At 37.5% G+C, this 15,093-nt stretch overlaps 1 protein-coding gene across 2 annotated transcripts in view; it reads right to left on the reverse strand.

Moving 5' to 3' along the window:
- The window catches only part of LOC149816501 (Alkaline-phosphatase-like family protein), a 169,919-nt gene that overhangs the window by 78,093 nt on the left and 76,733 nt on the right, over positions 1-15,093 (reverse strand). For both annotated transcript variants that reach the window (XM_089986596.1, XM_089986595.1), the window contains 2 exons: positions 8,464-8,516; positions 8,273-8,375 (listed from right to left, as the gene is read on the reverse strand). In XM_089986596.1, coding sequence (XP_089842722.1) covers positions 8,273-8,375; positions 8,464-8,516 — 156 coding nt within the window. The remainder of the gene's footprint in view (positions 1-8,272; positions 8,376-8,463; positions 8,517-15,093) is intronic.

The following is a 15,093-nucleotide window of genomic DNA, read 5'->3' on the forward strand; positions in this document are numbered from 1 at the left end:
AACAATGTGGACCTCAAAAATTGTGCAAATATTGCAAAATTTAGAAGAGTCAATGAGGCATGGTTTTTCCTTAAGGGTATGTATACCAAAAAGGATCTTGCTCGACAATTTTTTTGTCAAGAAAAAATTTGTTCCACTAGACAAGCAGATATGAGTGTCTGTGACTACTTTAGCTCCTTAACCCCTCTTTGGGATGAGCTTGCTCTTCTTGAGCCTAAATGGGTGGCTCCGGAAGATATTGAGTTAAGAAGAGAACAAATTGAAAAGGAGCACTTTTTTCAATTTCTTCATGGTCTACGACCGGAATATGAACAAGTTAGGGCATCTCTTCTCCATAGAAGTAAAGCCTTACCCATTGAAGACGCCCTTGCCGAAGTATGCCAAGAAGAAACTCGACTTGGCCTAAGTATCAAGAGTGATGAAGTTTTGGCCGTTTCTAGGCCCGGATCAAATGTAAAAGCATATAGACCTCCTCACTTCAACAAAAATAATAGATATAGAAAGGGAGTGATTTGCCACTATTGCAATGAACCGGGTCACATTAAACCGGTTTGCCCAAAGCTAAAAGGGAAAGTGGCCACGGTTGGAGAAAACTCTCCAAAGAAGGAAGAAGAAAGTGTCAGAGGGAGATATCAAAGAAACTCTTAATCATATCTCCGAAGTTCTCCAACATCTTCTCAAGACTTCTTCATCTTCAACATCCGGAGCCACCATCGCCTACTCTTCATCACCTCCAGGTACGTGGATACTAGACTCTGGTGCTTCTTTTCACATGACATCTCATAAAAACTCACTCTCTAATGTTTTTTCCGAACCCATATCTTCTTATGTTTCTACGGCCGATGGGACATCTTTAAAAATTGAAAGTATTGGGACACTTGATTTTAAAACTTCTCAAACCTTCTTTATTCCTAAAGTAAGAGTCGTTCCAAAAATTAATCTAAATCTTTTTTCCGTTTCCCAAAATACCGATCATGGATGCAAAGCCTCTTTCTCACCTAAAGATTGCACCGTGCAGGATCTCCAGTCAGGGAAGCTGATTGGGCAAGGCCATAGAAGGGGTGATCTCTATTTTATGGATTTTTTTACTCTTTCATCTAAGTCATCTTACAATCTTGTAAATGACAAAAGTATTGGAATTTGGCATGAGAGACTTGGTCATCCAAATTTTGTAAAAATGTCTCTTTTTCCTTTTTTGAACAATACTTGTAAAGACAATCACATGACTTGTAAAGATTCGATTTTTGAGAAATCTAAAGCTACTCCATTTCCTCAAAGAAATTATTTCACCACTCGGCCTTTTGAACTTGTTCATACCGACGTATGGGGACCTTTCCCTATTTTGTCCAAAGGAGGATTTTCGTACTATGTGGTCTTTATTGATGACTTCACTCGATTCACATGGATTTACTTCTTAAGTCGCAAATCCAAAGTTTTCTCTTTCTTTAAAGAATTTCATGCAATGGTCAAAAATCAATTTTTGGGAAATCTATCAATTCTTAGGTCCGACTCGGGAGGTGAATACATGTCCAATGAATTTCAAAACTATTTAAAAGAAAATGGAATTTGCCATCAACGTTCTTGCCCAAACACTCCGCAACAAAATGGTCTTGCGGAAAGAAGGCATAGACACATATTAGAAACCACAAGAACCTTATTAATCTCAAAAAATATTCCAAAATCTTTTTGGGCCGAAGTGTTTTTAACCTCAACGTATCTTATCAATAGAACTCCTTCATCTTCTTTAAAAAATCTTTCTCCATTTGAGAAACTTTACAATATGTCTCCCGATTATAAAAGGCTAAGAATTTTCGGATGTAAATGCTTTGTTTTAACTCACAAAGATGATAAACTTTATTCTAGGGCTATTGAATGCATTTTCTTAGGATATGGCGAAAAACAAAAAGGTTATCGATGCTTTGATATATCAAATAATAAACTTTATATCTCAAAAGATGTTACATTCATAGAAGAAGAAAATGGTTTTTCGCATAAACCAAATAAAGATATTGATTATTCCTTTTTATTTGACTTATTGCCTCAAGAAAAGGTCATTAATGATAATATTGAATCTAGTGAATCACTCATAGACGATTTTTTTGAACCTCCAAATGATGACCAAAATTTACAAGAAAATGTGCAAAGGCAAATACAAGTCTACTCTAGAAGAAATGAAAGTAATCCTCCTTGTGCCCTTGAAAAATTCTCTCAAAATGAGTTAACTGAAGAAACCTCTCATAGAAGATCAAATTGTATTTCAAAAATACCAAATAGATTTGTATCTTATGATTCTTTTTCTCCAAATTTTCGGGCATGTCTACTTGCTCTTCACTCAATTCATGAACCAACTCATTATAATGATGCTAGACAATATGCCCATTGGAATGAAGCAATGGAACTGGAACTTAATGCACTTAAGAGGGCTCAAACTTGGAAAATTGTTGATCCACCCAATGGCAAGAAACCCATTGGATGTCGATGGGTTTTTAAAGTTAAGACTAAGTGCGATGGATCTTTAGAAAGATATAAGGTCAGGTTAGTGGCCAAGGGATATGCCCAAGAGTATGGGATAGATTATGATGAAACATTTGCCCCTGTTGCTCGAATGACTAGTGTTTGAGCTCTTATTGCAATAGACTCTGCTAAAAAATGGCCAATTTTTCAATTAGATGTCAAAAATGCCTTTTTAAATGGAAATTTAAATGAAGAAGTTTAAATGGAACCACCTTCAGGTATGAATTTAAATGGTAAAATTTTGAAATTAAAAAAGGCCTTATATGGACTTAAGCAAGCTCCTAAAGCTTGGTATGATAAATTTAGTAATGTACTAATCAATTTAGGATTTACTTCTTGTTATACTGACGCTGCTCTTTTTGTTAAGAAAACAGGTAATCTCATCGTTATTCTTTTGTTATATGTTGATGATATGATCATCACTGGGGATGACAAAAAGGGGGTAAATGATGTGAAGTCTATGTTAAAAGAAGCTTTTGATATGTTTGACCTTGGATTCTTGAGATATTTTTTAGGAATTGAAGTGGCTTACTCCCCGCGAGGATACATTTTATCTCAGATGAAATTGGCAGCAGACATTTGTACCAAATCTGGAATATCTGATGAAAAGAAAGTTGAGACTCCCGAAGTTATCAATGCAAAACTGAGACTTGAGGATGGTGTTCATCTTGAGGATCCAACTCCCTATCGTCAATTAATTGGATCACTTACTTACTTATCCATCACCCGTCCAGACATAGCTCATGCAGTTCATGCTGCAAGCCAGTTTCAGCACGCACCTACTACAGTTCATATGGCGGCTGTAATGAGAATTGTGCGATACATCAAAAATACCATCTCCAAGGGACTCTTCTTATCCTCTTCCTCATCTCTTGAATTAACTGCTTTTATTGATTCTGACTGGGGAGGAAATCCCAATGATCGTATCTCAACTACTGGTTTTTGCATTTTTTTAGGTGAATCTCTCATCTCGTGGAGATGTAAGAAGCAGCAAAAGGTCTCACTATCATCCACTGAAGCTGAATATCGGGCTATGACAATGATAACAATAGAAATCGTGTGGCTCAGAGGACTCCTTGGTGAAATGGGTGTCCTCATTTCCTCACCCACCAAGCTCTGTTGTGATAACAAAAGTGCGATCTACATTGCAAGCAATCATACGTTTCACGAACGGACCAAGCATATCGAGATGGATTGTCACTACGTTCGAGATGAATTCCTCAGAGGAACTATCACATTACCATACGTCACTTTAGAATATCAACTGGCTTACTTCTTCACCAAAGCACGCCCAACTCCACGATTTATGTTTCTTCTTGGCAAACTTTCGGTCTTCTCCCCGTAAAGTTTGAGGGGGCATGTTAAATTATGTATATATATATACATATACTTATATATATATATATACATATGTATATATAAGTATATATATACATATATGTATATATATACAGTTTTCCTTTTATTCTCAAAATACCCGATAGGGGTATTTTGGTAAAACCACATGTAACCTTTTTTCTTTTTCTATTTTTCTTTTCTTCCTTTTTCTTTTTTCCTTTTTTTCACCTTTTTTAAGACCACAAGGGCCCCACACATGTAGTCGTTGGGGCCCCAACGGTCAGATTTATGACCGTTGTGGCTCCCAACGACTACATGGGAGCCCCTTGTGGTCCCTTCCTCTTTACTCCCTCCTCTATAAATAGAGGAGGTTTCCCTCTTGTATTGTATGGGGTTTTCACCCTCCTCTTTCTTTCTTCAATAATATTCAACTTATGACTTTAAGTCATTTTCTACTTTTGTGAGTTTTGTGTGTACACTTTTTAGTGTTTGTGTTCTTGGCTATTGTGGTCACTCTTAAAGAGTGCTTTGCTCTATTGGTGCTTCTGCCCCTCTTCATTACACAGCTCAGGATCAAGGACAGCTATATCTTTAAAACAGTTTTTCGTACCCGGTATGGGCATTATGAGTTTACAGTTATGCCCTTTGATTTTACGAATGCTCCTGCTGCATTCATGGACCTTATGAATCGAGTGTTCAGACCGTTCTTGGACACATTCATGATAGTGTTCATTGATGATATTCTCATCTACTCGGAAAGTCGGGAGCAGCATCGTGGGCACTTGCGCAACGTTTTAGAGACCTTAAGGAAAGAGCAGCTCTTCGCGAAGTTTTCCAAGTGCGAGTTCTGGCTCGAGGAAGTGATGTTCTTGGGCCACGTCATTTCTAGCAAGGGTGTTTTTGTTGACTCTTCAAAGGTTGAAGTTGTGCTAGACTGGCCGCAGCCACGGAATGTCTAAGACATTCGGGGTTTCTTGGGTTAGCAGGATATTACAGGCTTTTTATCCAGGATTTCTCAAAAATTGCTTTGCCTATGACTCAATTGCTGAAAAAGGAAGCCTTATTCGTATGGGATGATCGTTGTGAGGCCAGTTTTCAGTTGTTAAAGGAGTGTCTTACGACTGCTCCTATTTTGGCATTGTTGTCTGGCAAAGGCGGCTTCGTAATTTATATTGATGCTTGCGGATCGGGCCTGGGAGGCGTTCTTATGTAGAATCGAAGGGTAATCGCGTATGCCTCTTGCCAGCTTAAGCTTCACGAGAAAAACCATCTGACGCATGATCTTGAGTTGGCCGCCGTCATTTTTGCTCTAAAGATATGGCGTCATTATCTATATGGAGAACAGTTTGAAGCGTTCACGGACCACAAGAGACTTAAGTGCCTTTTCTCTCATAAAGAATTGAATATGTGGCGGCGGCGCTAGCTTGAATTTTTAAAAGACTACGATTTTTCCCTCTTACCACCCGAGCAAGTCGAATGTGGTTGTTGACGCCCATAAAACAGGTCGGTTCGTGTTGAGGTATGTTGACCCGTTGACACGACCCGCCAACCCGACCTGATTGCCATCCCTAACTCCTACTAGTTTTTCACGAGACTGACCCGTTTTATGGGCAGGTGACGAGTAGCGGTGGTAGGCAGTCAATGGTGTGTGCGACGTGGCTCGAGACTGTACTCTTTCTTCCAAATTTCTGGCCGTCGTTGTAAGGTTTTGTGTTTTGAGTTTTGGGTTTTTGCTTTAATAGGGGCTGGGCCTCCTGTTTTTCATTATACAATAACATTTTGAAATTAAGGATTTAGCACTATTTTCAGCTTTCTACTATCTTCCGTTGTTGTCACTTTTGGTTTGTCGAGCTAACGTGCCTGGGATTCGACAAACTTGATTCTTAAAATAGAAAGATACTTTTGAAAGGCTTTCCAAAAGGCAGAGTTCAAGTTTTAAGTGAATTCTTTCAAAGAAATTTTACTCTTCAAGTTGAGAAATTTCGGGGCATTACAGATTAGGAGGCCCCCAATGTGGTTCAAAAAGATTAAAAAAATAATAAAAGAAAAAGAAAAAATTGAAAATAATTACAAGCATAATTCCAAAGAGAATATGCGTAAAAGGGAAAATTACAAAAATACCCTTTTGGGTATTATAATAATAAAAAGATATATATATATATATATATATAATGAAATTTGGAGTTACATTTTAACAGTTGGCATATGGAAAAGTGACGATGGTGGTGGGAGGGGAGGTGTTTGGGTTCCTCCCACCCCCCAACCCTTAGCCTATGATGGCCGGAATATATTACCCTTTCATTTTTGCTTGTGTAGGCTCGTCTGGCCTTGGTCAATGGGTGGCTGAAAATGGCTGATTTTTTTATGTATTTTAAATGTCACACTTTTCCGGCCACCCACCAGCTAGAATTTATTTTCTAAAAACATTGATTTTTTTAGCCATTTCCAGCCACCCACTTGCCGTGAAAAGGTTGGGATGGTAGTGTCCAGCATGGACAACACCGCCCCAGTTATTACCGGCTGATGGGTGGCTAGAAAATGGACAGCTCCCTTTTTCCTTTTGAGTTTTGCTGACCACCAGATTTTTTGTCATCCAAATAGTTAAAAACACAAATTAGACTCGCCAAAAAGCTGGTCTTAGGCAAAACCTGGGTTTCTCAAAACCCAGGTTTTGCCTCTCGTCATCCAAACAAGGCCTAAACAAACCTATTTAGCAAAAAAGAAGCTCTTATTTACTTTATAAAGTTATCTAGCAAAAGAAAAGCTCTTATTCACTTCAGTTAAAGTACAAACCTCAAGGTACATCACTGATCACTTTTAGTTGTAAAAAATTATAAAGGTTAATGGGGGCAGCCAGCCGAATGGTTAAAGGTATCTCAGCCAAAGGATCAAGTTTTCAAATCTCAATATTCAAATAAAACAAATTGTATAGGTTAAAATTTCTTTTGTTCCAGGCTTCCAGCTATTAATTAAATGTCAATGATACTCTTGTGGTACCTTCTCTTGCTTAACCACTTCCAACTACTAACTGGCTTCTAAATAGGGATGTCAACGGGTCAGATTCGGGTTGGATGTGGCCATTACCAAATCCAACAAATCGGATATGCTTTAATCGGACTCGGGTTCGGATTCAGAGTCGGACAAGAGAATATTGAAGCCGAATCTGAATCCAACTAAACATTAAATAACCGAATCTGACCCAAAATCCGCTTAAAAACTGGGATTTGTTTAGTTATAAGAAATAATGTTCCAGAACTTAGTTATCACAACAACCACAGTGTTTAGGTGGTTAGCGGCTAACTCTAAAGTCATTGATATATAGTGAGGTTTGTTGTTAGAGTTTTGTGGATGACGTTTTTTTATTGAAAATATATACGCCATGTGTGCCCCTAAGAATCCGATCGGATCTCGGGAAAAACCCAACTTTGAAACTGAATTCGATTGTACAAAATTGAATCTGACCTGATTTCGTGATCAGGTTCAACTTTTTGTAACAAACCCGTCTAATCGGGTTCGGGTCGGTCGGATATCAGTGTTAAAATATATTATATATACCTCTAAATTTATATATATATATATATATATATATATATATGTGTGTGTGTATTTATCTATGTAAACCAAAATATCCTTCAAGGGTATTTTGGTCATTTCACTGTCTTGTTAGATCATGCCCATTAGGGGCACAATTGTCTTTGTTATTTTTTATTTTTTTCAATGTACAGTATTCAGCATAGGAGGGCATTATGGGGAATTACCCATAGAGCCGTTGGGACCTCGGACATCCCAAATGGCTCTATTTCTAGCCGTTGGGGAGGCCCAACAGCTGTATGGGCCTCCTCCTGTCTCTATAAAAGGGATTCAAGCCCATCTTGTATTTCAAGCTTCTCTAAGAAGTGTTCCTCAATAAAGTTATATTTTCAAAGTGTTTTTGCCCTTTGTGACTCTTGTGTTAGCACATTAAGTGCATTTTGTGTGTTATTTATTTATCCCTTTGTGAGCTCAAAGTTTGTGATTGTTCTATTGCTCTTGTAATTCAACATTTGTAATATCTCTCACATTTCCCACCAGTTCGTGACAATCAGGTCGGATATCCGACCTGAACCCGACCCATTGACATCCCTACTTCTAAAGTTTCGATGAGCCTATAGAAAAGATGAAGCAATTTAGGTATCTTAAACATAATAGAAATACATTGAAATTTCTCAGCACATATTCAACTATGGTACTTTTGAAAGCTTTAAAAAAAAGTTAATTCATATTTATATGCTTCAAAATATTCTAGAAAGAGAATCCACAATATTTCACACACAAAGTTCAGCTCCATATAGATTATAGTTCCCAATTCCTCATGCAAGCTACAAGAGCAAAAGAATATTAATAAATGAGAAAAAAGAAATGCAAAAAAGGAATAACAAACCAAAAGAGTGTGCTTATTAAAGGGCTTCTGTTGCAAATCAGATGACATATGGAGCATCTTGATAATTCCATCCATCTCCTTCAATTTTAGGTTCATCAATGCACTGGAATAAACAAAACATCCAAAGTAAGTTCATAAACAACTAAAAGGAAAAAGGGTTACAAAAATAAATGAAATCCAGGAATGGTGACCTATTACGCCCACCAATGTGACCTGCATGATCCAGACCCAGGTAGTGTAGAATCTACACAAAAGCAATATAAATAAGATGTAAGAAGATATATAAAGAACACACAGCTAAACTAGTTCAATACACAGCATTTTAAAGAAATTTTGTGACAAAATCTCAATACTATATGCAGCAAACATGTCAATTTTTAGCTAATCTTGTTTGAAGGTAGACGGTGAAGCATAGAATAGGCTCGGGTCTAATTGAGAGAAATAAAAGACAGACATCCAAGTTCATCTACCACAAAAACACACATTCTTACACAAACACCCCTAGAGAAATCTTCATAAAAACCTCAAAGAAGCAAAGTATTAAGGGCATTATCTGCATTATCAATAAAAAGCAACATCAAAGAGCATAATTTAAGAATTTGGTATTTCAGAAAAAGACCAAATGAAAACTCAAAAGTGTCAAGCCAATGACCCACTACAAAGCATTAAATAGAGACCCTTGACTCTAGGGGTGCACAACAAGCCAAGCTAGCTCAAGCTCGACTTGAACTCATCTGAGTGGATAAAGGAGCCGAGCTTGAGCAAGGGCTAAAGCTCGTTACATATAAATGAGCCGAGCTTGATCAGACAATCAAGCTCGGTTAGCTCGATTAAGTTTGGTTCGTGTAGCTATGTAAGGCCACAAATATTAGTATATGATAAATATATGTTGACAAAATAGACACAAAAGAAGGTCTTGCCCATATGGGCAAGACGCTAAGCCTTTGCATTAGAGGTGGGTATAAGATGCACCAAAAAACACTATGTAGAGAATAAGAGAGATGAAAAAGAAAAGGGTTTCATTAGGGTTGTGGGTTACTTTGAAACATTAGGTATTTTACATGACAGAAATACCCCTAATTAATATACAAACAACAATACAACTAAGAGGGGTCATATGGCCAAGTTGAACATTGATAGAAATCATGTGTTCCTTTGTCTCATACACGAGACTAAGCACAAAGATGAAAGGAGAACAAGAGTTGCAGAATCCTCAATCAGAGGCTGCGGTATTGGCTTCCCATTAGATATAGGATGTTACAATTACTAGGGTACAAAAATACCCATTACACAACAAGAGGAATTTACAATATGCCATTAATGAACTTAAAGAACATGTGCTTAAATATGTAATTTAAATAGACGTGAATTGGGTTTGGATAAGATCCAAACCCAGTCCTGAATGGTGACTTCTTTTCATCCTCCCTCAAGTTGTACATAGTTTCGAACCATGAACAACTTGCCTTTCAACATCCAAAATTTGTCCTTGATAAGCCCTTTGATAAACAAGTTAGCAACTTGATCAGCAGTCCGAACAAATTCTGGTTCAATTTCCTTTTCAACTTTTTGTCTTACAAAATATTAATCAATTACAATATGTTTGGCACGATTGTGGTGGATAGGATTAAATGACATGTTGATGGCACTTTGATTGCCATATAAGAGAATACATTTAGATATCGATTTTCCTACTTCTGTCAACAAATGTTCGATCCATGTTACTTCAGCTGTAGCAGCTGTCATTGATCTATATTAAGCTTCTGTGCTCGACTTGGCAATAGCCCTTTGTTTCCTACTGCTCTACGAGACAAGATTTAGGCCAACTAAAACACAATATCCTGAGACTGACCTACGCTCATCTGGATCTCCTACCCAGTTTGCATCTGTGTAAGCAAGAAGTTCATGCATGTGGCATTCATTCATACCCTTTTTGTACAAAAGACCATCCCCAATAGTTCCCTTCAAATATCGGAGAATACGTTTAACAGCTTCTATATGTCCAATACGTGGTTCATGCATGAACTAAGATACCTGATTGACTGAATAGACAATATCAGAGCAAGTAAAGGTGAGATATTGAAGCAACCCTACTATCCTGCGATATCCTGTAGGATCCTTATACAAATCTCCATCTTGGGAACTGAGTTTCTGATGAAGGACACTGGGCGTGGTTAGAGACTTGCAATCTTTCATACCTGGCTTGCTTAGAACATCAATAGTATACTTATGTTGGGTAAGTGGCATGCCTTCAATAGTTCTGTCAACTTCTACTCTAAGGAAATATCATAGTTTACCAAGGTCCTTTATCTTGAACCTGTGATTCAGGAGTTCTTTGACCTACTTAATATGTTCATTAGAGTTACCTGTAATGATGATGTCATCTACATATATAAATAACAAGGTAACTGTGTCTTTACATTTGAATATGAAAAGAGAATGATCAAGAAGAGATCGACTAAAACCATATTTCTCTATTTTAAGAGAAAAACTGTCAAACCAAGATTGAGAGGCTTGCTTCAAACCATATATAGCTCTCTTTAATCTACACACATATTCTTTGGAGTTTCCTTCTGCATACCTAGTGGGCTGCTCCATGTACACTTCCTCCTTTAGAGTTCCATGTAGAAATGCATTTTTTACATCCAGTTGACTGATAATCCACTGATGCTCAATAGCCAATGATAGTATGATTCAAATAGTGCCCATTTTCACAACCAGACTGAAGGTTTCATCATAGTCTTGTCCTTGCTCCTAGGTGAATCCCTTGGCAACTACTCTAGCCTTGTAGCGCTCAATAGTACCGTTTGGCTTATACTTTATTTTATACACCCACTTGGACCCAACCACATTTCGATTATGTGGACTGGGAACAATCTCTCAAGTGTCACATTCATGAAGAGCCTTCATTTCTTCATTCATAGCTTCAATCCATCGCTTACATTCATGGTGGGTTGATCTTCCATACCTAAAGAGGTTAAGAAGATTTGGAAATCCATAGTGAAATTCTCATAACTTACCCATCGATCAATAGGATGTCGGGGTCGAGTGGATCTTCTAGGAACAGATGATGGAGCAAAAACAGAAGAAGAATGCATCTTCTGATCAGAATTGGGGAGAGTCCCCTTCTCACATCGAGAGTAAACAATGCCTTTATACCTTTCGGAAGGCAAGAGTGGATCTGAAATGACACTTTCCTGAGGCCTTTGTATAGCATTAGACATGTTGCCCTCAACTCTTTGATTACATTCTGAAGGACAAACATCACCAACACTAGAAAAGAGATCAAAGTTCAACCAGGGGTGATAAACTTCAATTTCAGGAAGAGTGTTAACATTGTGGTCAAAATTCAATTCATCAAATACAACATTTCTGGATATTTTGATATGCTTGCTCACGGGATCATAGCATTTGTACCATTTATGATCATCAGCATACCCAACAAATCTACACTTCAAGGCCTTATCCTGAAACTTGTGTCGCAATGAACTGTCAACATAAACATAATATACACACCCGAATACTCGCAAATCATGCTAATTTGGATGAACGCCATATAAAGAAAAGTAGGGTGATTTGTTTCCAAGAATATTCATGGACAATCGGTTTATGATATGAACGGTTGAATGAAAAGCCTCTGCCCAGAAGGTAACTGGAAGGTTACTATCATGCATCATGCTCATTGCACTCTCGACAATACGGTGATGCTTTCGTTCAGCAATCCCATTCTGTTGAGGTGTATGAGGGCAAGACAACTGTCTACGTATTTCATTTGTCTGGAGAAAATTAATAGTCATTTGAGGAGAATTCAGCCCCTCCATCAAATTGGAAACAAAGGATATTATCATAGAATTGATTTTGAACAAAAGAATAAAAAATCTGAAATAACTTGAATGTTTCAGATTTACTTTTCATAAAGAAAATCCATGTATACCGAGAATAGCTATCAACAAAAATGAGATAATTTCAAACATCAGAACAAATAATTTCAAATGATCTTGAAGCTCTTTTATTAATAGAATGAAATGGAAGAACATAACTCTTACATTGAAGACAACTAGAACACTTTTTATCATTGACATTTAAACTTAGACTTAACTTGGGAATGAGGCTGCTTGAAGCAAGCTTTTCAATAAACGACTACAACAATGACCCATACGACCATGCCAAAGATTCAGCTTATTACACTCAGAAAGACTAAAAACATTCTCAGGAGGGACTGAAGAAGAAGATGATGTGAGCTTCAAGGTAGAAGGATTCTCTTGGAACACATACATATTCTCGTCATTTTCCTTCAGCGAACGTTTCTCTCGTGTGAAGGTCCTTGACACGAACAGAAAAATGAGTAAACTCAACTAAAGCATTGATGTCATCTACAAGCTTAGAGACAGAAACAATATTTTTCTTGATATTTGGAGCATAAATGACATTTGAAAGAGCAAGAGAAGAAGTGGACATAGGAATGACAAAGTTTCCAATGTGAGAAATACGATGGTGAGACCCATCTCCAGTGACTATACTATTTCTACCAACATAAAGAATAAGAGTTAGGAGCTTACCAGCATCACCAGTGACATGAGTGGCTGCACCAGAATCAACATACCAAGTGCCCTGATCATTTTGTTTCAAATTCAATTCAGCTAGAGCAGATAGTAACAACTCCTTGACTTCGCCACTATTCTTCAACTTATTTGGCCCTTTGCTTGTCCCCGGTTGTTTGCCTTTATTTTGAGGATTAAACCAGCAATTAGCTTTGATATGCCCCATTTTATTGCATAGAAAACAGGTGGGTATTGATCTTTGCCTCTGCCCATTGGGTGGAATATTGGGTGTAAGTAGTATGCCACGACTTCCTTGTCCATTTCTTTCTTGACCCCCTCTTTCCCGAAAATCAAACCTACCATGTCCTCGTCCATAGGCAACTCCTGTGGCAAGGACATCGTGTGCTCCAACTTGGGCATGAATATCTTCAGAAAATCTCTTCAAGGTCATCTCATATTGTAAAAGCTTGGCACGAAGATCTTCAAATGTAGGTAAGTCTGACAAACACAATAAAAAAATAACCATCATATGATAATCCGATCCCAGTTCACTCAAAGTTTGTTAAACCATATCTTTGTCGCTAATTGTGCATCCCACGATGGCCAACTGATCTGTAATGGTCTTCATTTTGTTCAAGTACTCCATGATAGTCATGGAGTCCTTCCTCAACATTTAAAACTCTTTCTTTAAAAATAATACTCTGGCCTAAGAAACTTGAGAATATGTTTGAACCAATCAGTGCCATAATTGCATTGCGGAGCAGTCATCTGGAATTGCCACAAGCACTTCCTGTGACAATGTAGAAGTAATATAGGCAACCAACGCCTGATCTCGCTTCATCCAGGATACATACTCTGGATTTCTAACATAGGTAATAGAAAGATCTCCCTCACCATTCTTTTCTTGTGCTATGAACTCTGGAGGAACAGGAACAAAACCATCCAAATGTCCAGAAAGGTCCTGACTTTTTATGAATGGTATGATTTGTCGCTTCCAAGTTAGGAAATTGGAATTGGTCAGTTTCTCAGACACGAGTTGACTAAGAAAGTTTGAGGAAAGACCAGACTGAGAGTGAGGAAAGGAGTCTATATTCTATCAAAACCAAAAATTAAGAAGGAATAGGGAATAAGAAAAAAGCTTTACGACAAAAACCCAGTTACTATTGAATTCTAATAAAATTCAGAGCAAAAACTTAATATCAGAGAATTCTGCTTCCATCGTCCTTTTTTTTATATGTTAAACCCGAGGCAGGAAACCAGAACTATGCAGTGAGAATCTGTTCTGAATTAAAACTCAATCAAAGGGGCACGTTACCTTGAAAACAACGTGAATATGAGAGAATATAGGCAAGCAGTGCAAAACAGATTGCACAGATAGAAAACAAGACAGATCTAGTGCAAAACAGATTGCACAGATAGAAAACAAGATAGATCTGGGATCACTTACAGATCTGAGTCGGATGTGTCCTCAAGATGCAAAATAATATGACGTGATCTTATTGAAGCTTTGAAATCACACACAGATCAAATGATCCAAATCCGATATTGCATGATTTTCTGAAGCTGTTAATATATAAGAACATGTGCAGTAGGTTGACAATATGGAAACGTGAACAGGGAATCAGCAAATAGAGAATCGAAGTTTTGGAAAAGAGAAATACGTTGGGTTTTGTATGAAGGAGGAATCGTGAAGGAGGAACACGTTACTTGAATGATTTGACTTGAAGACAAGAAGAATAAAAGAGAAAATCAGTAAAACCAATCAGAAAAAGGGATAAGAAGAAAGGAGATATTGACATGAGGAAGCTTTACCGAATGCTCATAATAAGGTCACGATCCTTAAGGTTGGATCTAGGGCTCTGATACCATGATAGAAATCATGTGTTCCTTTGTCTCATACACAAGACTAAGCACAAAGATGAAAGGAGAACAAGTGAGAGCTGCAAAATCCTCAATCAGAGGTTGCAGTATTGGCTTCCCATTAGATATAGGATGTTACAATTACTAGGGTACGAAAATACCCATTACACAACAAGGGGAATTTACAATATGCCATTAATGAACTTAATGAACATGTGCTTAAATATGTAATTTAAATAGATGTGAATTGGGTTTGGATAAGATCCAAACCTAGTCATGAATGGTGACTTCTTTTCAAACATAACATAATACAATAAGACTAGCACGTCAAACAGACATTGGATCTGGATCCAGATCCGATAGATCACATAGATCATGTCTTAATACTCTCCCTCAAGTTGTGCATGGTAAGAACCATAAACA

Source organism: Nuphar pumila, chromosome 14, assembly GCF_984573655.1.
Source record: "Nuphar pumila chromosome 14, dmNupPumi1.hap1.1, whole genome shotgun sequence".
NCBI classification, from domain to species: Eukaryota; Viridiplantae; Streptophyta; class Magnoliopsida; order Nymphaeales; family Nymphaeaceae; genus Nuphar; species Nuphar pumila.